Source organism: Onychomys torridus, chromosome 1 (genome assembly GCF_903995425.1).
Source record: "Onychomys torridus chromosome 1, mOncTor1.1, whole genome shotgun sequence".
Classification (NCBI taxonomy): domain Eukaryota; kingdom Metazoa; phylum Chordata; class Mammalia; order Rodentia; family Cricetidae; genus Onychomys; species Onychomys torridus.
In genome coordinates, this window is record NC_050443.1 from 46295603 (window position 1) to 46318654 (window position 23052).

The 23052-nt window shown below is 47.6% G+C and overlaps 1 protein-coding gene across 2 annotated transcripts in view; it reads left to right on the forward strand.

Moving 5' to 3' along the window:
* Positions 1-23052, forward strand: part of Pcsk6 (proprotein convertase subtilisin/kexin type 6) — a 179314-nt gene that overhangs the window by 87356 nt on the left and 68906 nt on the right. For both annotated transcript variants that reach the window (XM_036191078.1, XM_036191087.1), the window contains exons 7-11: positions 4696-4868; positions 11566-11778; positions 15432-15532; positions 20815-20918; positions 22566-22683. In XM_036191078.1, coding sequence (XP_036046971.1) covers positions 4696-4868; positions 11566-11778; positions 15432-15532; positions 20815-20918; positions 22566-22683 — 709 coding nt within the window. The remainder of the gene's footprint in view (positions 1-4695; positions 4869-11565; positions 11779-15431; positions 15533-20814; positions 20919-22565; positions 22684-23052) is intronic.

Here is a 23052-nt window from a genome sequence, read left to right on the forward strand (position 1 = left end):
ATTTGTCCCGATTATTTTTGTCTCCAGCCATTTGTAATAAATGGGCCCTTCTCTTTTTTCATTAGAGAAATGATGGCTGGGTTTCTCCCCGCCACCCTCCTTGGCATTTGCGGAGAGCCATTCATATTTGAAGCTAATGCTGGAGCAGCAGGTTTCTACTGAAAATATTTACCTTTTTTCTGTTGGCAACTGTCAGTGCTGGGGAAATAGATGCACTGTGAAAATCTCACTACTCAACACTTACTTCTCACATGCCAGTCAGCCCTCTTCAAGATGGAGAGCATTGTGAGTGCTGCTGGGGACTCACTCTGCCTGTGTGTTTTCATGTATTTTTGGATGTCTCCTGGCATCCCATTCTTCTCATTTAGAAACAGGCATCTCACCATCTATAACCGCACGGACGGCCTTAGAATAGCAGGTTAAATTTCAGCACTAGAACCGCAGAACTGGCTTTGGCCACCCATATGACCAGTGAGCTCTCTTGTCCCGGAGAGCCTGCCACTAACTTTAAAGGCATAAGGAACACTCTTCCATTTATGCAGCAGCACCGAGAACCAGGACATCTTGGTCTATTTTCCATTGGTATGACAATTATCTGAGGCTGACTAACTTGTAGGCAGTACGCTCAGGACCTAACCACTTCCCTGCAGGTGCACACCTCTCTATCACCACGCTGGGCTCTGGAACCAAGGTCAAGGGCTTCAGCCTGTATCTTCGTTAGTCCTCTCAGTGGTGGACACTGTAGAAAATGGGGACTCAGGGAGGCTGAGTCCACACCCAAGGTCACACAGACCTGAGACTCTGGCTGTCTCCCCACTGAGCGGCTCTGCCTTTGTCTGCTGCAAACTTCATCACTGTCATGGCAGAATGAGCTGGCTCCCGGGGCCCAGCATCCCTGAAACAGCTGTGGAGCTAAGAAGTATTGGGCATGCAGAGCAGAGCCTGGGGATGGATGGTGCCTCATGGTCATCTCAGTTCTTCTACCTACAACCCCAAAAGGAGAAAATGCAATGATCCAGTTCCTAGTGCACATGTGCCCTGGCTGGAGTGGCTGGTGAAAGCAACTGATGAAGGAACTTTACAACAGATATCCGCAAGCCCAGGACAGACTTGGGCTTCATTATGACTAATTTCAAAAGGAAATGAGCACTTAGCATTGTTTAAATGAAGAACCTATGTGGAAAGGGGCATGGCTTAGTGAGAGAATGCTTTCTGTATGCAAAGCCCTGGGTTCAGTCTCTGGAATTATATGTATATATATATACACACACATATATATGTATATATATGTGTGTGTGTGTGTGTGTATATATATATATATATATATATATATATATATATATATATATATATATAGTGAATACAAGATGAGAAACTTTATAATCTGTATCATCAGCAAAGATTTAATTCCCAGAATGGGCAAAAGTAAATACTATGCTATTTAGATATACACACAAGTATAAAAGCATAACATTTAAAAGACAGGAGAATGAATAACTCAATTCTGAGCAATTTCCTTGAAGTAGCAGGGTGAGAAAAGGTAAACATGTGTAGGACCCTCCCTCCTTGTTTCTCATCCTATTGCTTACATTACACAAAAGACTCATAGGATCCATTGCTTCCTTAGGCTTTATAGCTAGCAGGTATGCAGATGTCCTCCTTCATAAATATCATATGGTATATCTTTAGAAAATAGGAAGGAAGTAATTAGTTATTAAAATTATGCCCGTTTTCTACAGATAGGAAAACTGAGGTTCAATGGAGTCTAGCATATGAAGTGTGCCAGGTACTTTTTCCTTCATTTGGCTACCAACACTGCCTTAGACAGAAAACCATGACTTGTACCATAAGAGAACTTCCAGGATCCCTATCTGGTCACGGTTGGCAGCCACGGCAGGGCTCCCAGCCATGGCACATCCTGGTGTGTGCTGGCCAGAGGGAGGCATGCTGTAGTGAGGACCTCCCCTCCCAGCAGCAGGTGACATGGTGTCTGAGTCCCTGTGCGTAGCTGACCCTGGCATTTCAGGTAGCAGGGTGATAATGAGTAGAAGGAAGTAGGTAGAGGGCCGAAGAGAAGGCAGCTGGTGCCAAGCTGAAACCCATCCCTGCTGCTCATTTTGGAGGCCTTCAAGCTTTCATGGACAGGCTCTTCCTGTGACTCCATCCTGATCCTCCATTGTTGCCTGTGCCCACCTGGCTGACTCCTTGTGCTCTGGGCACCACTCTTGGACTTCTGAGATCCTCATCACCTGAGCCTTGCTATTATTATTTTCAGCAAATCTCTCTGACGCCTTCAGAGCAGGTGTTTCCAGTTAAACCTGGTGTCCCACTTAAGTATAAGGCCAGGCTACTGTACCCCAGAGCAGCCCCCCTGCCCCTACTGCATGGTTAACTACACTATACAGCCTCCCAGGGATCTGCCACAACAACGTCTGCATTGACCCTCTTGCTTATGACTTGGGAACTTCAGGAGAGATGGTACAGAGAAAACCTTAGAGGAACCTGATCTTTAAAAACTGGTTAAAGAGAAGGATTAGTAAATCTTCCAGTTCTGCACAGGGAAGGAAGTCTTACCTTGGTGAGTGATAAAGTATATTTAGTTATTTGTAACCTGTATGCTACTAAACAAGAAGTTATAAGGCAAGAAAAAAAATGGAGGCATATATGAAGGTTCTGGGCTCAGTAGCTAGTCATCAGAAGCAGGGTGACATGAGGATGTCCATGAGTACAGTGAAGTAGGGCCGTGAGGTTTAATTCACATGAGGTATTTGTCCCTGGGACCTCTGCTTCTTGTGGCTGCTCTTGCTTGAGTTGGGAACCATCTCTTCTGACCTCAGGGTGAAGTACTACAGTGGACCCTTTGGTGTCCACAGAGACCAGGTCCAGAACCCACAGAGATACCAAAGTGCTTGGTCTAAAGCCCCTTATATGAAATGGTGTAGCATCTGCATAGAGCCTGCACATATCCTCCTATATACGTGAAATCATATCCAGATAATGCATAATATATAATCCAGTAGTAGAGTTGTTTATTGTTTAGAAAACAGTGATAAGAAAAAAGTCTATCCCAGTACAATACAGAAAGCAGTTGGGCTTTACAGGGGGCAGGGGTGCTCCCAAGTATTTTTCAGCTGTGTTTTAGGTTGAGTTTGTGGATGCAGAGCTCATGGACACAGAGAGGTGACTCATTTCTCTCTCTATGAACGAATGAATGTTATCATCAGAATTTCAGTTCTTGAAGATCCCTATAGAGGTCTAGTACGGGAGAGGTACAGAGGCCCTCCATGATGACATCAGCCCCAGAGGAAGGGCTACCTAGGCCTGATGTGTGTAGGGCCAGAGTGCCTGACCATTAAATGACCATGCCTTGAAAATATCCTTAATCACACAGGGGAACGCTTCATATAAAGTTCAGTTTTTTTTTAAAGGAAAAGATTTGGGATGAAAATGTATGTTTCAGATAAAGAAAAATATTAGGAGAAAATGGCCAAAGTACCATCATTGGTTATTTCTGTGTTTATTAAGCTTCCATCAAAGAGTATAAGATATGCTTTTATATTGCATCTTAAGTATTTCTAAGATGTGGGATGTTTCCATGAAAGGCATGACCATCACTCACACAGAGCCGGGTCCAGGAAGCTCTGGAGACTGTAGGGAGGTGTTACTGGTGTTTGGGGTCTGGGCCAGGTGTTCCTTGGCTTCTCATTCAAGAATGAATGAAAGCCCACACAGATTGCACATATCAAGGAAGCTCTATTCCAAAGCAAAGCTTTAGTACAGACTAGAAAGGAATGTTGTATCGAGACTGACGGGGGCCACGTGAATGCCAGTACCCTGATTGTCGTTTGGGGCTGCCGTTTATGAGGTTCAAGAGAAGGAAGAGTTGATTACTAAGGGTGCGGTGAGTGGTTCTCTATTTGGATTGTCAGGCTTAGTTTACCAAGGTCTTTGCTCTCTGCGCATTAAACATACGCACTCTTGATTATACATAGGTGTAAGATGGTAAATAGAAAATTCTCCCTCAAAGTTCACTTAAGGAAATAGTTTTGTCTGACTGCACGTGTGCCCCAAATCAGTTCAGACTAGATGGGCCCTTCTACCCTCAGACCAGAATGTACTAGGACTAGTTTGAATAGAAACTGTCCAAGTTTGATGGTCATTAAGATACCATAACCAAAAGCATCGCAGAGGACAAGGGTTTATTTCTCAGGTATACCCATCACTGAGGGAAGTCGTGGAAAGAACTCAAGCGGGCACGAGCCTGGAGGCAGGAACTTATGCAGAGACCGTGGACGAATGCTGCTTACTGGCTTGCTCATCAATGGCAACCACTGTTTGCTGAACCTGCTTTTTCTATGTACCCCAGGATCACCTGCCTAGGGGTGGCATCTCTAGCAATGGGCTGGGCCCTCCCACATCAATGATCAATCAAGAAAATGCCCCACAGACTTGTCCATAAGTCAGTCTGGTGGGGGGCATGTTGTCAGTTGAGGTTTCATCTTCCAAAATGACTATAGCTTGTATCATACGAGCAAGTAAAAGCACCTAATGGCTTGATGTCCTGGGATAAGCTTCCTCAGGTTCCCAGGCCTTGCAGGCTTCCTGGTCCCAGGGTTCTTTCTTCACTGGTCCCTAGCCCTTCACTGTATGCTCAGATTCCCCAGCACTGACAGTGAGTCTCCCCTGTGCTTGCAGGCATCCGGATGCTGGACGGCGATGTGACCGACGTGGTTGAGGCCAAGTCCCTGGGCATCAGACCCAACTACATTGATATTTACAGCGCCAGTTGGGGGCCAGATGACGATGGGAAGACAGTGGATGGGCCCGGCCGTCTGGCTAAACAGGCTTTCGAGTACGGCATTAAAAAGGTGTGAGTAACCCAGGACTACAGGGGAGCACCCAGGGTGGGGGTGACTGCACGTTTTCAACATTTAAATATCAGAGTGACATCAGCCATGGCCTGAAACAAGACTGGCAGGAAAGCCCGGCAGTGTCAGAATGATGGAGAAATCTCATAAGGATGCTGGGCAATGGAGTAGGCCAGCTCAGGTGGAATGTTATGTCCTAGCTGGTCCAGGGAGAGCCAGCCTAGCGCTCACCATCCATGACTACCCCATTGGAGTCGAAAGAGACCTGTGTGGGAGGCAGCTCAATCAGATCTCCCAGCCTACTCCTTGAACTATGCAGGTGGAATACTGAGTGAATCTTTCTGTCTGTTGAGGGGTGTGGCTAATCCAAAGCCTCATTGCAGCAGAGAGCTGTTGCCTAGACACCTCCACCCTTACCATCTCACAGTCCAACACAGTTACAGTTTCAGAGGCAAGCCACAAGGAACGTCCAAGAGATTGACTGCCTCCTGAGGGTGGTAGGCTCGTCCCAGGAGGCCTACCCTCAAGCCTGTCTGTGTCACCCAATGGCAGTGTGGAGGGCTGGTGGGACAGGGGACTCAGGAGAGATGAGTTTGGAAAGAGGTAGCAGGAGATGAACCAGTTTTTACAAGCCAAGTAGCAGGACAGATTTCCAGGTGAGGACAGTTTCTTGGAGTAGTCAGATGGAGTTATGGTCAGCATCCAGGAGGCCTTGGGTGGCCTGATAAACCCCAGCCCACAGCATAGGTGTGGCTAATGAATGCTGGCAGGGGTGGGATGTGGGGAGGGGTCTGTCAGGAAGCCCAGGCGTTTCTGATTCCTGTGGAAAACAGGAAAGAAAGGGTGCTGGGATTGAGTCTAATTTATTATTTATATAATTTTAAACATTTTAAGAGGTTTTTTTTTTAATTATATTGTAACCCACATGCAGCAATTCAGATGCAGTTAATAGTTAATAAATACATCTAAAAGAGCCAGGCATGGTGAGTATATGCCTTGAATCCCAGCACTTGGGAGGTAGAGGCAGGTGGATCTCTGTGAGTTCGAGGCCAGCCTGGGCTACAGAGTGAGTTCCAGGACAGCCAGGGCTGCACAGAGAAACCTTGTCTTGAAACAAAACAAAACAAAATAAAACAAACAGGGGTTGGGGATTTAGCTCAGTGGTAGAGCGCTTGCCTAGCAAGCACAAGGCCTTATGTTTGATCCTGAGCTCCACATTTAAAAAAAAAAAAATCACCCAAAACATTCAAAAGTTTACACTGCAAACAGCTTTTCTGTTCTCTCTGTCTACCCTTTCCCCTGCAATCATGCCCCAGAGAGGAACAATCTCAACAGTCTGAATCTGAGACTGTGTGTGTGTGTGTGTGTGTGTGTGTGTGTGTGTGTGTGTATGTGCGCGCATATGTGCCAGAGGTCAACATCAAGTTTCTTCTTCAAGTATTTTTCACTTTATTTTTATTTAAAGATTTTATTTTTATTCTATGTGTATGAGTGTTTTGTCTGTTAAGTATACATATGTACCATGTATGTGCCTCATGCCCAGAGGCCAGAAGAAGGCATTGAATCCCATGGATCTGGAGTTATAGTTGTAAGCCTCAGTGTGTGTGCTGGGAACTGAACCTGGGTCCTCTGCAAGAGCAGAAAGTGCTCTTAGCTGCTGAGCCATCTCTTCAACCCCTATTTATTTATCTTTGAGTTGGGGTCTTACCATGTCACCCCTGGTTGGTTGGGATCTCACTATGTTGACCAGGCTGCCCTCGAACTCACAGAGATCTAGTATGCCTCCCAAGTGCTGGGATTAAAGACATGTGCCACACCTTATTTTTTTGAGAACAGTTTTTCATTGGGCTCACTGAACTTGGAGCTTGTTGACTGGCTAGTCTGGCAGGCCAGCAAGCCTATATCTCTGTCTCCCAGGATTGGGATCATGCGGACCATTCACCAGCTTTTTCTTTCTTCTTTTTTTATTTTTCTTTTTATTCTTTCTTTTTTTTTTTTTCCGAGACAGGGTTTCTCTGTGTAGCTTTGCGCCTTTCCTAGAACTCACTTGGTAGCCCAGGCTGGCCTCGAACTCACAGAGATCCACCTGCCTCTGCCTCCCGAGTGCTGGGATTAAAGGCGTGCGACGTCACCGCCTGCTTCTTCCTTTATTTTTACAAGTGGTTTCTGGCGCTCAAACTCGGGTCCTCTTGCTTGAGTGACAAGTGTTTCACTGACTAGAGCCATTTTTCCAGACCCACTCTTCTTTATTTTTATTTCGCTTTGGCTTTTCCAGACAGGGTTTCTCTGTGTGTTTCTGGCTGTCCTGGAACTGGCTCTGTAGACCAGGCTGTCCTTGAACTCACAGAGATCTGCCTGCCTCTGCCTCCAGAGTGCTGGGATTAAAGGCGTGCGCCACACTACCACCCAGCTTCCCAGTCTTCTTAAAACTCTGCTCAGGGCTCTTTTTTCCTCACTGCCACTTGATTTCTTTCTTGGCTGTATTGAGTTGGTCGCTGTGTGTTATCTTTTTTATGGCAACTGAAGTGTCGCTGGAGGAGGACGGACATCCTCCCTTGCCACCTCCGACCATGCTGAATCCCTGGAGCGCCCTCATTTCTCTACGCTTCTCAGTTGAGGGGTGTACTATGTCTTCACCTCCTGCCAGGCGCCCCTCGTCTACACACCCCCACAGTAGAGGGACGCCACCCTCTTTCAATGTCCTTTGGCCAGGCCACCCAGGGCCACAGTGCCTGTGAAACCAGCCACCAGAAACAGGGAGGTGTCCAACTGTCTGAGGAAGAAAAGTAAAAGAAGAAGCAGAGTACAGACAGACAGACAGACAGACAGACAGCGTACGACCTGTGCTCAGAACGCCTGCTGTTTTACTCCACCACTCCAGCGGGCCACAAAGGGGGCTTCCATCATTCTGCTGAGCACCTGAGCCCAGCCATGTGCGGGGCCGTGTGCTAGGCCACGTGCTGGGCTAGGGGAGTGCTGGCAGACTCAGACATGACCAAGTAAGCCGCCGCCCTGCCAGGGATGGCTGAATAAATAAATCACTTGTTTCCATGACTCAACTCCCCTCCCACCGTTAGATCACACAGATCTCAGACTCACTGACAAGGGAAACATCCTAAAAATTAAGCTGAGCTGCAGCTTCGGAGAGGCTGCCTTAAGTTAGAGGTTGCGCTTTCTGCACAAAAGGCATCGATTGGAATGGTGTTAATACCGAACATCTGGCATTTCTATGAGACGCTTTCTAAAGATGTGGCTCGGAGCTCTGCCGCCAGGAGAGGGGATGCCGGTTTTCAAGGGGTCACTGGCAGTGTGTTTAGGTTTGTGTACGGAGCTCACGCAAGCTGGAGCTACGAAGGAGGGAACGTTGCATTCTGAACCCAGAGCAGCAGCTGCTTCCTCAGATTTTCGGGGTAACAGGATGTGTCCGGGAACTTCAAAGCCTCCCCGGCCCCATCCTTCTCATGTTTTAAATTACAGAGACCATCTAAATTGTAGTCATTCTGAAGTGAAGTATCTTATACAGGCCCCTTGAATCACAGCTGTCTAGAGATGCCAGAAAGAAGGCCCCCGGAAACGTGATCACCTCTAACCAAATCACGTGGCCCATCTGTTACTCCTCCAGGCCACCCTGTTAGTGACCTATTATCTTTTTTCTGTAAAATGTGGCTTCGTCTTCAGTAGATGAGGTGGTGGGGTGGCAGGAGAGTGTAGGAGCTATTGTTGGGCATAGGGATCTACTTAATGCCAGTCCTTAGGAAGCCACACTCCTCACCTGAGTGTTCACTCAGTAAGGGGATTAAACACCGTGATAAAGAACAGCTGGGTTTGTCTAGATGACTGGGGTTCACCAGCCCTCCGGAGGGTGCTCCTGACAGCCTGCCCCCTGGGAGATACCAATGCAGTTTGGAGTTTCTTAAACAGAAATGTTAATTCATGGCTGGAGTTGGAACATCCCCTCCAGCTCCCGTGTAGAGATGTGGAAAGTGACCCTAAAACCTTCAGGGACAGCCAAGGCCTCTCTTCATAGCCCAAACTTAGCTGTGCTCCCTGCCTCCCTCTGAGCTCTGTTCCTCTAGAGAGCCACATTAAGACAAGAAAGAGGTCACAGATACTGTGGTGCTGATGGGAAGTTAAATGGTCAGGCAGTGAATGCCCTGTGTTGGTGGCAGGGCTAGGATCAGCAGCAAGGTATGGCCTGAGAAGTCTTAGGCATACAGAATTTCAAGGCCCTCAGTGTGGTGCCGCTGGAAGGTGGCGGATACAGGAAGAGGTGGGGTCTGGTGGGCTGATCTTTGCCAGCACACCTTGAAGGGGATTGTGGGACCCAGATCTCCTACCCCCATCCCCACCATGTGGCAAATCGACTTCCTCAGCCACGAGTCTCTCTCTACTGTGACATTGTCACCAAATGCTAAAACAATGGCAGCTGCCGGTCATGAGTTGAAACCTACAAAACTATGAGCCAAATAAACTGTTTCTTTGTAACTTGATTTACCTCACATATTGTTCCAGGGCCTGACAGCTAACTGACAGGCCACCCCAGACCTGCTGGACCCAAAGTCATTTGTGACAAAATTCCCTTGTGATTCAGTGTGCACACATTCAAGAGTGGGGAGCACTATTTTAAGTTGTTCCCCACACTTCCAGAATAATAAGATTGTTGACCTTTGCCAAATAAGAACATTTTATAAACAGTTTGGCACTGGGTATGGTTGAGAGTGAGAGTATCTTGGGGGAGGTTCTTGTGTGGAGTAGATAGGCTCTGATGGGCTACATGCCTTTCTATTTGGATTTTAGTCGCTTTAAACTGGCTTCTGATTAATCTTTTCCAGCAGGTAATTATAGTCTTGCTTTGCTTAATGATGAGGACATCCTCTGAGAAAGCCATCATTAGGCAATTTCATCATGATACGAACCTCACGATAGAGTGTGATAGCACAAAAGCCTTCCACACACCTAGCTTCTCTGCATCTGTGTGATCCATTGTTGAGGGAAGCATCCTGACACGGGGCATGACCCAGTTCACACGGACATACCCACTTCCTTATTTTGTGCCTTCCTTTTAGAAGTTAACCTCTTTCGTAGAAGTTTTTTGAGATTGATGTGTGTGTGTGTGTGTGTGTGTGTGTGTGTGTGTGTGTGTGTGTGTGTGTGTGTGTGTGTGTATTAGTAGGAGTTTTTTTTTTCCACACCATGTGCATGTCTGGAGCCTGCAGAGGTCAGAAAAGGGCATCAGATCCCCTGGAACTGGAGTTATGGATGACTGTGAGCCATCAGGTGGGTGTTGGGAATAGAACACAGGTCTTCTGCAAAAGCAAAATGAGTGCTTTAAGCTGCTGAGCCATCTCTCCAACCCCAGAAATTACCTTTGTTGCTGTATAGGTAACTCTTATGTTAAAGCCTTGGGCATTCAGAAAAGCCATTCTTGGAGAAAGCAGAGTAATTGAGCCATCCTGACACAGCAGGGCTAAGGAGCACGAGGGACCTCCCTGTGGGTTTTGTTAAGAGCCACAGCCTAGAACTAAAGTCTCTTTAGCCTGCAAAATAGAGTGTCACAGGGCTTCCAGAGCAGGGAAAGACCTGAACTCTGAGGAAGGATACATGCATCGGGCCATAGAATGTGCTTGATCAGATTCGGGCTCAGTCCCCTCCTTAAGTTTGGAAGGGAGGGTGCTCAGTTGTTAAGAACCTGGGAGGGCAGGGCAGTGGCGGCTCACACCTTTAATCCCAGCACTCGGGAGGTAGAGCCAGGTGGATCTCTGTGAGTTTGGGCCAGCCTGGTCTACAGAATGAGATTCAGGACATTACCAAAACAGTTCATGGTGTGCTCCATCAGTGGGTCCAGCTGTTGAGACTGACTCAACCAAGTCTTCCACGAGCTAGTCATTAACTAGTGTTTGTGGCTGGGATGACAGGAGGTTGGGTCAGGAACCATTGATCCCAGGGGCGTAGTAGAGAGCAGAGCTGCAGGAACCTGCCTGACCCGCCCCTGTCACGTGCTTTCTCTCTTTCATGTTCCCGATGACCAAGTGAGGTCAGCAGCCTGGCCTGGTGTTGACATCTGACTTGACTGCTTTAATATGTATCCATTTGCCCATGGAACTCAGGGAACTCTAGTGGCACATCTGTAGGTGTATAGCAGTGCTCTGGACCATGACCATGCTTACCTAACAGTCTCATGCAGAAGTCACAATCTCACCCTTCACCCCTCTTTGAAAGTTTAGCTGGACCTCTGAGAAGCCTGTCCCTGCAACTGTATTTTCATGAAAATTCCTGCTCTTCCCTCTTGAAACCAGCTCCTTTGACCTATAAAACGTAAACAGTTCCAAATTCTGCCGTTGTCTGTCCTAATCTTGGTCTTATGTGAGTCCCCTTGGCCCTCCGCTACTGCAATAGAAATTAGAAACTTTGAACTGGAGCAGCTTGCATTGGGGTCTGGAGTTTCCTGTGAAGGACAGAGGTGTCGTTGGGCCCTTCTCTGACAGGATCTTGAGCATCTACAGTCTTAATGCTGTTTCCACAGGCACAATGGCTCCACTGAGCCAATGGAACCCTGAGGCAGGACCTCCATGTTTCAGTGTGCCATCACAGGCCTGTGGAGGGACATGCTGAAGGTGGGGTTGCAAACTGGTGTGGGCCACTCCCCATGGGGTCCCACCATAGTTCCTAACATCCTGTTCTTCTCACTTCCATGTAGGGCCGCCAAGGTCTGGGCTCCATTTTTGTCTGGGCCTCGGGGAATGGAGGGAGAGAAGGGGACCACTGCTCCTGTGATGGCTACACCAACAGCATCTACACCATCTCCGTGAGCAGCACCACCGAGAACGGCCACAAACCCTGGTACCTGGAAGAATGCGCCTCCACCTTGGCTACCACCTACAGCAGCGGGGCCTTCTATGAACGGAAGATCGTGAGTTCTCTTCTAAGGTTGAATGAAGGGCTTCCTTCTCCCAAGGGCAAGTTTGGCCAGCACCAGATTTGTTTGGATTTCAGGTCCCAGCCTCATCCCTCTGTGAACAAGCTGAGCCTAAGGTCAACTCCAGTGCTTTGGCAGCCAGTCTCGGGCTTTACAATTTTATAAGATGCTTTACTCATCTGTGCCCAGAAATGCCAATGAAACCCTCTCTGGCTTTAGAGACCTAAAAATGTCATTTAAGAATGGGGTTCATCCTTGTTATATCTCCTTTTAGCTCTCTGGAATTCTGTGGTCACATCCCAGAGTCCTGTTGCCCAGTCCTGTTCTGATGCATAAAATAGAAAGTCTTGGTTTTATGCTGAAACATTCTGGAAACTCGAGCACTCTAGGCTTGTCTTCTGCCAAGGGACGTGCCCTAGACACTTGGAAGTAAAGCCACAGCTCTTGCCAGCTCTGCTTGCTGCAGTGAACAGAGGTGCTGTTTTTCTTTTATTCTCCTTTGTGGTACTTAAACCCACTGGAGGCAGCGACGCCACCACTGAGCCACATTCCCAGCCCGATTTATCTTTCAAATGGTAACTGTTTAAGTAAATGGCTGGGATTTATGCTTCTTCCTTCTGTACATACTTTCCTATGTTAAAAAGAGAGAGAGAGAAAGTGTGTGTGTTGGGGGGAGGTTTCCAGTCTAAATGAATGCAGAATTCAAATGCAGAGTCATTAAGTTAGTGTGTAGACATTTTACAAATGAGCCTGGGGAGCTGGCCGGACATGGTTTAACGCTTACCAGTAGCCTTTCATTCCTCCCGCTGCTTAGATGCGTCTTTAGAAATTATTTTCAGATTTATTTTTACAGAGCCTTCCCAATCTCTACTTGCTGTGCACCCATGGAAGGTCAGCCGCCATCATCCTGTTGCAGGCCTGGCGGTGGCCCAGGATGGGTCACAGAGGTGTTCTGTCTTACTTTCCCATCCTACAGGATCACCCAGCCCTGGGATGGGCAGCTGAGACTCTGCACCATGTCCTGTTCATTTCCGCTTCCTCCCCATTTGAGCACGGACTCGTCGGAGCTTTATTAAACAGATGCCTCGGCTGAACCCCAGCCAAGGCCTACTGGCTACATGGGTACCAGCTGAGGCTGGCATTATTGGATGCCTTGTACTAGGGCTGCATCCTCAGTGCTGGTACTCCGCCCTGGAAATAGGACTTGTGACTTTATTTACTTCCTTATCATCGTGCTTGAACGTGTACACATCTAGCTACAAAACACTTGTATTCCCTTTTCGCCCCCACCCCTTTTTTCTGAGATGGTCTTAGGTAGCCCAGACTGGATTTGAACTGCCTGTAATATAGAGATTATCCTTGAACTCCTGTTCTTCCTGCCTTCACTCCACAAACGCTGAGGTGACAGGCATGTAACATTGCTCTTAACTTCCTTCTTCTAAAGTAATTTCCCCTCCTCCTCTGAGCAATAGTTATAGATAAGGGAGATATGGTTGGGAGAGGGGAAAACACAAAATTGTGTGTCACAGTTGCTGTCCTGGAACTCTGTTGTGAGCATGATGGGCATTTTTGTCCCATAACTGGAGTCTAATTTTTTCTTGAGGCCCCATAGATGTCCTACAGGGGGCTGAGCAAGCTCTCCAGACAGTGTTTCACAGGCTTGCATTCAGGCAAGCTCCACTGTCAGTCAAAACTCTGCGCTTCCTCCCTGCAGCATCCCCCTGGAGTGAGGGGTTCCTCATGAAGGGAAGAGGTTCTTCATCTGAGAACTAAAACCTTTACCTCTCACCTGGTGGACTAAAGATGAGGGTCAGTTCATCGAACATGAGCAGCATTCCAAGCAGGACCCTCAGGCATGGAAGGGCTCTGGCCACCTTGGCTCTGCTCCCTCTCAGGGTAGTCTCCATTCCCTCCCTAAATCCTCTGCTCTGCAGCTGGAGAGCCATCCCTGGGCCTTGCTTGCTCACAGTTGCTGGGCTTCCCACCCAAAGGCTGTTTACCATGCAGAACCAGGAGTAGGTGCCCTGCTGTGACCTGTGTGGGAACAAACAGCAGGGCCTGGAACACAGAAGTCCTCCCTGGGCTGGCCCTTCACACTTGCCATGAGGTGCTTTAGTCCTACTGAGTGTGCAGCAAGGAAGCTGGTTTCTGGTAAAATGCCTGGCAGATGAATGTATGGCCCAGGCTAGATACCCGTCCCGTGGCGGGTTGTGAGCCCAGCTGCAACATGATTGGAGGGCACGCTCTGTGTGGAAGGATCCAGTTGTTGCTGCTGGAGAAATTGATCCTCAAGGGTTCCACAAGATGGCTGCATGCGCTTCCTAGCAGATGGGCAGGTGAGCTAGTGTCCTGCTGCTGCCCTGACAAGTCAACGTAAACTCAGCATCCTAAGGCAGCACCAATGGACATCTCCCCACCTTGCAGCTCAGAAGCCCAGCGGCCTCTCTGGCCCTCAGCTCCAGATGCACAGGCTGAAGTCAACATGTCAGAAGGGCTCCTGGCATTCTGACATCTCTGGGGGTGGTCCTTGTTTCAGCTCCCTGTCAGTGCAGGACTGAGGTTCCCATCCCCTTGTGAGCTGTTAGATGACGGGTATTCTTATTTTTAGAGCCCCTCTTTCCCTACATCCTTAGACTGGGTCTCTCCAGCTCCCTCTTCCAAGCCAGCCGTGATGGCTGGAGTCAGCTCATGCCTCACCTCTTCAGCAGGTTTTTCTGCTTTCTCCTTCCACCTCTAAAGCCTTCTGATTCTATCAGGCCCAGCTGGAAAATCCAGGAGACGCTCTGATTCGAGGTTAGCAGCCTTGATTCCATCTGCAGAGGGCATAGAATTAAAACCAGGAGCCCAGGTCACAGGGGCCATGCTCCCACCCAACACAACCGAACTCATGTGTTGATCCCCGCCCCCACCTCTGCCCTCTGTGACCTCCCAGGGAATGTACAAGTCAGGTTGAGCAGTTGTGAGGTTCTGAGTCCATGTCCCACCCTCCTGGAGCCATCACCTCAGGTGAAGACAGGCAGAGCCCTAGCTGGCAGAACCAACCTCACTTTTCTTACAAGACCAGCAGCCTTGTTGTCCTGCTCAGCAAGTCTTGTGATGACAAGGTACTTCCAGTTCCTCTGGGAGGGATGTCTGCCATCCCAATACTTAACCTTACAGCTGAAGGTAGAAACATCATCTGGACTCCTGAGCACTTCATGACAGAAGTTTTCTGCTCCCCTGAAGTCCTGAGTCACTGAGTCTCACTCTGCAGGTGGGATCAGGTTTTATTCATATTAGTGGCAGGAAAATGGTCCCCTGCAGGAAGAGGAGTCAGCAGAGGGGCCACTTCATCTTGGCGTACCCTTTGTCTGTACCAGCTTCTGTGGTCTTCAGGAACCAGCTGAGCTAATCCCTTATGAAAGCATGCCCAGTGCTTCCAGATGCTCGTCTTCACTGCTGTACGTCTCTGGGATTAGCTCTGATCACCCTGGGATTAGCCTGATCTGTAGTGCCTCTACAGTTTTGCACCTGAGCACAAAGTCAGAAGAGCCAGGCAGCATGCCTTTGCTGCCACTGGCACCCAAGGTCACTCCCTCCAGTTGGTAGCCTGCAGAGGGCCTCAGTTCTCTCCCCTGACCTGCTTCCCATGCCTCCCTTTCGTGCAGGTCACCACGGATCTGCGTCAGCGCTGTACGGATGGTCACACTGGGACCTCAGTCTCAGCCCCCATGGTGGCTGGCATCATTGCCCTGGCTCTGGAAGCCAAGTAAGTTTCAGCCTTCCTTCTTTTCCTTTGAAGAGGTGGGACACACCTAACATGAGACATACCTAACATGAGTGTTCAGCTGCAGAAGGCGACCTTGGCAGGATGGAGCCAAGGGGCACCACAAAGTTGCACTACGCAACAAAGCTCACCTCATGTGGGAGGTTTATTGAGTGGGGATGCAGAGGCGGGCTCTGAGGGAGAGAAGAAGGAAAGAGAGAGGGGGGTGGGAAGGGTTTGCCTTTTATAAGGGGAGATAGCGCATGCACATAGGGAGAATGCTCTACTTGGTGGCTGCTGTAGCTACAGTGCTAGCACCCAACATCCTGAGAACATTAAATGACGAGCTCAGCTGCATGCTCCCAGTTTCATTGCCACGTATCCATTGCTGTCACATCACCAGAATTTTGTCATCTTCCCGAAATGAAGTGTTGTTCCCATTAAATATTAACTCTCTGTATTGACCTGCCCGGGCTGCCATAAAAGGTTGCTCGTACAATAGAAATGTGTGACCTCAAAGTCCCTGCCTGGATTGAGGCAACAGCAGGGTTGGCATCTCCTTGGCTTGCAATTGGCCACCTCCAGTTGGCTCATGTTGATAACCTGAATTATCTTTCGGTAAATCCTATTTTGAAATACAGTCACATTTTGAGGAGCAGGACTTAGGACTTTTTTTTTTTTTTTTTTGGTTCCAGATGACCTGGGAATTGAACCCAGTTCCTCTGGAACATCAGTCAGTGCTCTTAACCACTGAGCCATCTCTCTCCTCTAGGGCTTAGGACTTTAACACATGCCATGGTCCAGTTCATAACACTCCCTCACCTTCAGCCACTGACAACCACCATGCTGCTCCCTATCTATGAACTTGATCTCTCTAAGTTCCTCATGTAACAGAACCATACAGTTCACACCAAGCATCCCTAAACCTAAAACCCCCGATCCAAAATGCTCCAAAATCTGAAAGGTTTTATGTGCTAATATCATGCTCAGAAAGTTTCAGGTCTGGAAGAGTTGTGGATTTTGGATTTTCACATTAAAGATGTTCAACTCATAAAGTCTATGCAGATAGTCTAACTCATGAAGTCCATGCAGATAGTCTAAAAGTTCAAAATCTGTGATACCGTTTTGCATTTTGCATGAGGATGCCCTGCCTGTTCTGCCCTTTATGTTTGATGTATTTCATTTAGCATGCTGTCATGGGTGTTCATCTGTATTGTAGTCCATGTCAGAATTTCCTTCCTTTTTAGACTATTCACAAAGTAGTTTCTTCTCTTCATAAAGCCTACTGCCTCTTCTTTGTAGGACCCCAGGAGCTCCATGGCCAGAGCCCTGCATTCATAACCATGCACCCAAACTGTGTTCTAGACCATCACAGCTTCTCTTGGTACTGACAGTGACAAAATACTGCTTTGCCTGTCTAAGTCCAAAAAACCTAGAGTTATAAAACGTGAGTGGGTCAGACAGAAAAGGATTACCTGCATGAATGAGCCACTTCCTCGTTAATATGAGAAGAGGTTCATTTTGGGCTCATAGTATGAAGAGATCCATCATGATGGAGAAGGCATGGAGACTTGGGCTCTGTGGCTTGTTACTTTTTGGCTGTGATGGTTCAAAAGAAAATGGCTACCAAAGGGAGTGGCACTATTAGGAGGTGTGGCTTTGTTGGAGTAGGTGTGTCCTTGTTGGAAGAAGTGTGTCACTGTGGGGGTGGGCTTTGAAGTTTTCTTTGCTCAAGCTACTCCCAGTGAGACAGACCACTTCCTGTTGCCTGCAAGCCAAGACATAGGACACTCTCCAGCACCAAAGGTACCAGCATGCCACTATGTCCCACTGTGATGATAATGGACTGAAACTCTGAAACTGTAAGCGAACCACCACAATTAAGTGTTTTGTTGTTTTTTTTTTTTTTTTAAATAAGAGTTGCTGTGGTCATGGTGTCTCTTCACAGCAATAGAAACCCCAACCAAGACATCCTTAGCAGATCAAGGAACACTTTTAGACAAGGCCTAAGTTACAACCTTCATGGTCCACCCTCACAACCTCCAGTGACCCCTTTCTTGCTAATAGGCTCACCCTATGAGAGGTTCCACAACCTTCCCCACAAAGTCAATGCCATCAGCCAGAGACCACGTTGGAAGTTCAAACTTGGAAGCCCATGGGGGGCATTCCCCATTCAAACAAAAACACTTCATGTGCAATTGTGGAGTCAGAAACAGTTTAGATGTCAGCTGTCACAGAACAGCCCAACATTTGCAGTAATTCTTTGTTCTAGATGAGTTTTTAAATGATTCAGAGAGAATATTTGAGATGTGTAAATCCTTGAAATTATGCATGCTTGCATGCTGATTTCCATAGAGCTAAAGACCAAAACACTCAAATGCTACCAATTTAACAAAAACAGCTAAATATTTTCATTTTCCAGGCCCCTCCCCAAAAAATGTCAGCTTCTGTGTCCCGGGGCTCTGCAATAATTAGTTACTTGTGTGGAAAAGTTGCATTCTTGTACTTAGCAATTCCTCACTCTCTACTTTCCTCCATTCCTTATTGGAAACATGTAAGGAATTTTGTTAGTCGGGTCTAAATAGAAAACACGGCCGGCTTCATGACCAATTGTCCCAGTGAGCTTGCCTGTGGACCTGTGGGAACTAATGACAGGCTGGAGGTTTGCAGGGGCAATTCAGGCAAACCTCACCTAAGGGAGAGTTTATGTAGAACTTTCTGGGGTTAGGATTGGTTCGAGAAGGACAACATGGTGTCTAGGGACTCAGGCTGAGTTTAGCACACCTGGAGACTACAATGTCCAGCAGGCCCAGGCAGCAGGGCCTCAGTGCTGCTGCCTCCCATGGCTCAATGTCATAGATGAAGGGCCTCGAGCAGTGGTTCTCAACATGTGGGTCAGGACCCCCACAGAGGTCACATGTCAGATATTTAAACTATGATTCATAACAGTAGCAAAACTGCCGTTATAAAGTAGCAGTGAAATAATTTTATGGCTGGGGTCGTACACACCACACAGGGACTGTATTAAAGGGTCACGGCGTTAGGAAGGTTGAGAACCACTGTCCTCAAGGAAGAAAGACACTCCCTGTGGGGATGGAAGGACCTGTGGACAGCAAGTGGTAAGAATGGAGCGGGCAGACAACCTAAGAATTCCCCTAGTTTGGTGCAGACTCTGGATGTGCCATCCACCTCTTTTTTCCTTGAAAAACGTTTTGGGACTACGGCTGTAGTTCAGAGATAGAGTGCTTGCCTAGAATGAATGAGGCCCCAAGTTCAATCCCAGCACAAGAAAGGAGGGTGGAGATATTACTTTAAACACTGGTTATTTCTCAGACAACCCCTAGAGACAAAAAAAAAAAAAAAAAAATTATTTCCTCCTGATGAGATGGTTCCTAGCATCTTCTTCCTGGCAGTGATCTGAGTGACCTATGGAAATGGCTTGCGATTCATTTGACCCAGAAGACCCCCAAAGAACCATACAGGTTGAGGGGTTCACCTAAGAAAAACAGGCTAAGTACGCAGGTCTTTAAGGATATCCATCTTTAGAAAGCCTCCACATATTTGAAAGATGTCACTGCACAGAAGCAACGTGTGTCCCCATGCTATTGATAGTGGAGTTGGTAGGGATGATTGGGGTAGCCAGTGAGGCTGGTCACAGATTGGTGGCCCCCAGAAGCATGCTGAGGTTTTGCCGCACATGGATAACAGTTCATGCAAACTGAACTTGGGAGCTTCAGATGCAGACTCTCCAGGTGAGCCAAGTGCCCCCAGTGCTCTGCAGACTGTACTCACGGAGCTTAGGGTCACATCAGCCCCGCCTTGAGCTTCCCTGCCACGTGGAGACGATTCTCACTATAACGAAACAGTGCCTAAGCTGGCAGAGGAAGATATGTAGGAGGAAGATAGAAATAAAAACTCATGACATGGAAAGATATTCAGCATAAAATAAATGCAAATAAAGGGAATAATGGTTTTTATAGTCTCCCTTTCTGGACATAGTCTGTTCCTAAATTTGAGGCTCATGCTTTCTGGGACCTTGGTGCTAGATTTCCAGGAAGACTGGCTTCAGCATCCTTATATTAGCCTCACTGACATGCCCAAACAAACTCCTGGGACAGTCCTGAGGTCTATCCTGGTCACTCTCATTTCAACAAGACCTGAAAAGATTGAATGGAAGGGAATTATTTTTTGAAGGGGATAAGAAGGATGCTTATTTGTCCTTGGCTGATATTCTGATTGAAAGTTAATTTAGAGATAGATACATTTAATAAAACATTGACAAATATTTCTTGGTGGGGCTGTGAGTGGAACCATGGACATGTACTTTGAGCTTTTCACTCAGCTGTTAGCTTCACATTGCAAAAATATATGCCTACTCTTTGGACGAGTCCAATGTAGCTGTCGCATGAACTATATTTAAAGCATCCCTGCAGAAGGCTTATGTATTCTGATATCCAGAGTCGGTGCTAACTGATGCAGAAGAGAAGACAGGAATAGGGGTTTCATTTTCTGATTTCCTCTACTCAGTGATAGTATGAAAAGCGCTGTTTTCATCGAAGTCAGGATTCTGCAGAATGTAAAATGCTCCCTGAAAGACTACAAGCGCTACTAATACAAATATTCCTCTATTTCTTAGATGTTGTGCAGTTAGTGTGGTGTTCTTTTGTCCTAAAAGGCATTTCAACTTGAAAGTGACCGTAAGAATAGCTGGTACCAAGCTCAGCGCTCCCAAACAGTGGAGCATGGGCTCATTGCTAAGGGCAGCACAGTTACAATAGACAGCAGCATGATGGAGCCTGATTTCAGAGGGTTTAAAATCCAAGAACTATGGTCTGTGATTGACCCCGGGGCCACGTGCTCTTGGATGGCATGTTCCTATGTACAGTGAAAGGGAGTGTTGTAAATGTAGAATTCCTACAGTCTGCGGCTTGTGGTTCCCCTTAGAACAGAGCCCAGCGCAGCATGCCCTTGTTCATGAGGACAGGATTGCTCCATGTACTTGATAAGTGTATTCAGTGACATTAAAGGTTTTCTTTTCTCTACTTCCAGAATGCCTGTTACAAACTCAAAGTGGGTTTGGCAGTCAGGCGAGATCTCTGATGCCTGTAGATTTTAGATCCTTTGAACTCCTTCAGCCAGGGGTTCAGTTACTGGAAACCATTGTTACAAAGTGAAACCTGGTGGTGGTCTGCAAGCTGAGCCTTGGGCTGACTGCCGCTGCCTCCTTGGACTGGTCTGCCTGGCCGACACCGCTGACTTTGGTGGTCTCTGCTGTGTCATTACAGCAACCAGTTAACCTGGAGGGATGTGCAGCACCTACTAGTGAAGACATCACGGCCAGCTCATCTGAAGGCGAGTGACTGGAAAGTCAACGGTGCTGGGCATAAAGGTGCGGACGTCCCTGGTGGGCTGGGAGAGGCACTCTGCTGACCCAAACTGTTCACTGTTATCGTTGACTGTGTGTTGCAAGAATTTCAAGTACCTTTAAGGGTAGTTTCCCAGAGCACACATTGGCATGAAAGGACAGCCTCTGTGTCCCAGAGTCCAGATCCCTAAATGTCACAACTTTTGCCATGCCAAACAGTGGAACATGGGCTCATTGCTGGGGGCAGCACAGTTACAATAGAGAACAGCATGATGGAGCCTGATTTCAGAGGGTTTAAAATCCAAGCGCTTTTGACTAGTCTTGTTTCCATTTGCTCCTTGATCTCTGTTTTTCACAAGGAAATGTGATTTGCAAGGCAGCTTTAGAGGCAGCCATGAAGGCGTGTGTCTATAATCCAATGCTCTGGAGACGCTAGTGGGAGGACCATGCATTCACAGCCAGGCTTGGCCACTTGGGTTCTCACCTTTGGCTTTCCCATCTGTACAAAGAAGACCTTAAGATAGCTGTATAATTTCCTTCTGATCTCTAAACCTCCTGCCAGCCGGCCCCTTAGTTATAGAAATAACGAAGGGCACATGGGTCCTGTGTCCCCCACACAGACACAAATATGGTATCATGGCTCCATGGTCAGGACGTAGCCCAGGTATTTGGGGTCTCTGAGAAGGAAGTTGTTGGGAAGTAGTTGAAAAGCATTCCTGTTGGCCATGATGTATTACAGAAAACTTGTCCCCTTTTCTGAAGTTTAGATCCAACTACCCTGACTCCAAGCCTGACACCACTGGTGTCAGTACATATAGGTCAAGCATTGAGACTATGAGTCTTGAAGGCACTCCTTGGAATAAAGAGGTCATTGACTGGGCCCCACATATCTTTGTTTGTAGTTGTTGGTGTCCTGTAACATGGCCTTCCATTTCCATCTTGGTCTAATTAAAAAGAAAAATAGATTGTATCAGGTCTTGACCTTGCCCTGAAATTAAGCTTTGAAACCTTCCTTCTTGGCCAAGTGAAATCATGGATGCAGCCAGCCCCACCGGCACTCCTGAGAGTGGGCTGTTGTCCTGAAAACCCTGAGACTCAGTAGCAAAAGAAAATTTTTTTTGAAACAACAGTGGTTGGCCTTGTTTTTATTGTATTTGTTGCATATCACAGTCATGTGCCTGGATTTTTAGGGGGAATTTAATGAAGCTCATAACCAAGGTTTTATGTAGGCTAAGGCAGGTGCCCAATGTAACACTCTACTGAAGCTCATACCCAGGGTCTTATGTAGACTAGGCAGGTGCCCAATGCAACACCTTGGTCTCTAAGGCTTTCTTTCAGGTTGGTTTCTCTTGTCTAGTCTGAGTTTCAGGGACACCCATGTTGGCAGGTCCTCCTAACAAAAAGAAACCTGACCTTGTCGTCTCAAAAGAAAGTTCTGGACTCTGCCCCAGAGTGGGACACATGTTCCAGCCATGCCTTCTGAGCCGAAAGAGTTCAGTTCAGAGGTAATAAAGCTTGACCCCTGACTGGCTATCAGGGGAACCTGTCAACACCTTGAAGTGACTTTGAGGTGATACAGCTGCTGTGTACTCCTGAGAGCCATAGAATTGGGGCTAGCTCCCTGCCTGGGGGAGGCAGAAAGAGCTGGCTCTGAAGGCCCTGTTTTTTCAGTTAGCCATCTCTATGGATTTGGCTTGGTGGATGCCGAAGCTCTCGTCCTGGAGGCCAGGAAGTGGACAGCAGTGCCATCCCAGCATGTATGCGTGGCCACTGCAGACAAAAGGCCCAGGTAAGGCTCTGCTCTGACATCGGTGACTTTGAAAGTCCCTGAGACCTGGCAATGCAGCAAGGGTGGGAGAGAAGGTGTTTAGCCCTACATCTCTATGCTCACTGACTGGAAGGATCACATGGGTGGTGCCCATCTATATATGCCTCAGTTTTCACTTATGGATTGTGCGGCTAGGAGAAGATGCACTTCTAGATGGACCACTGTTTAGAGGCCTCATGACCTTTGGTAGCAGATCATGCCAGTATGGGATGGGGGTGGGGTTGTTTCTCAGCCTGAATTTCTTGGCCTGGTATAGGAAAGTCTCATCCATAAGTTTAGCATAGCCAACCAGACCAGGGATCTGCTTTGCCCTTGGGAGTACAAGAGTAG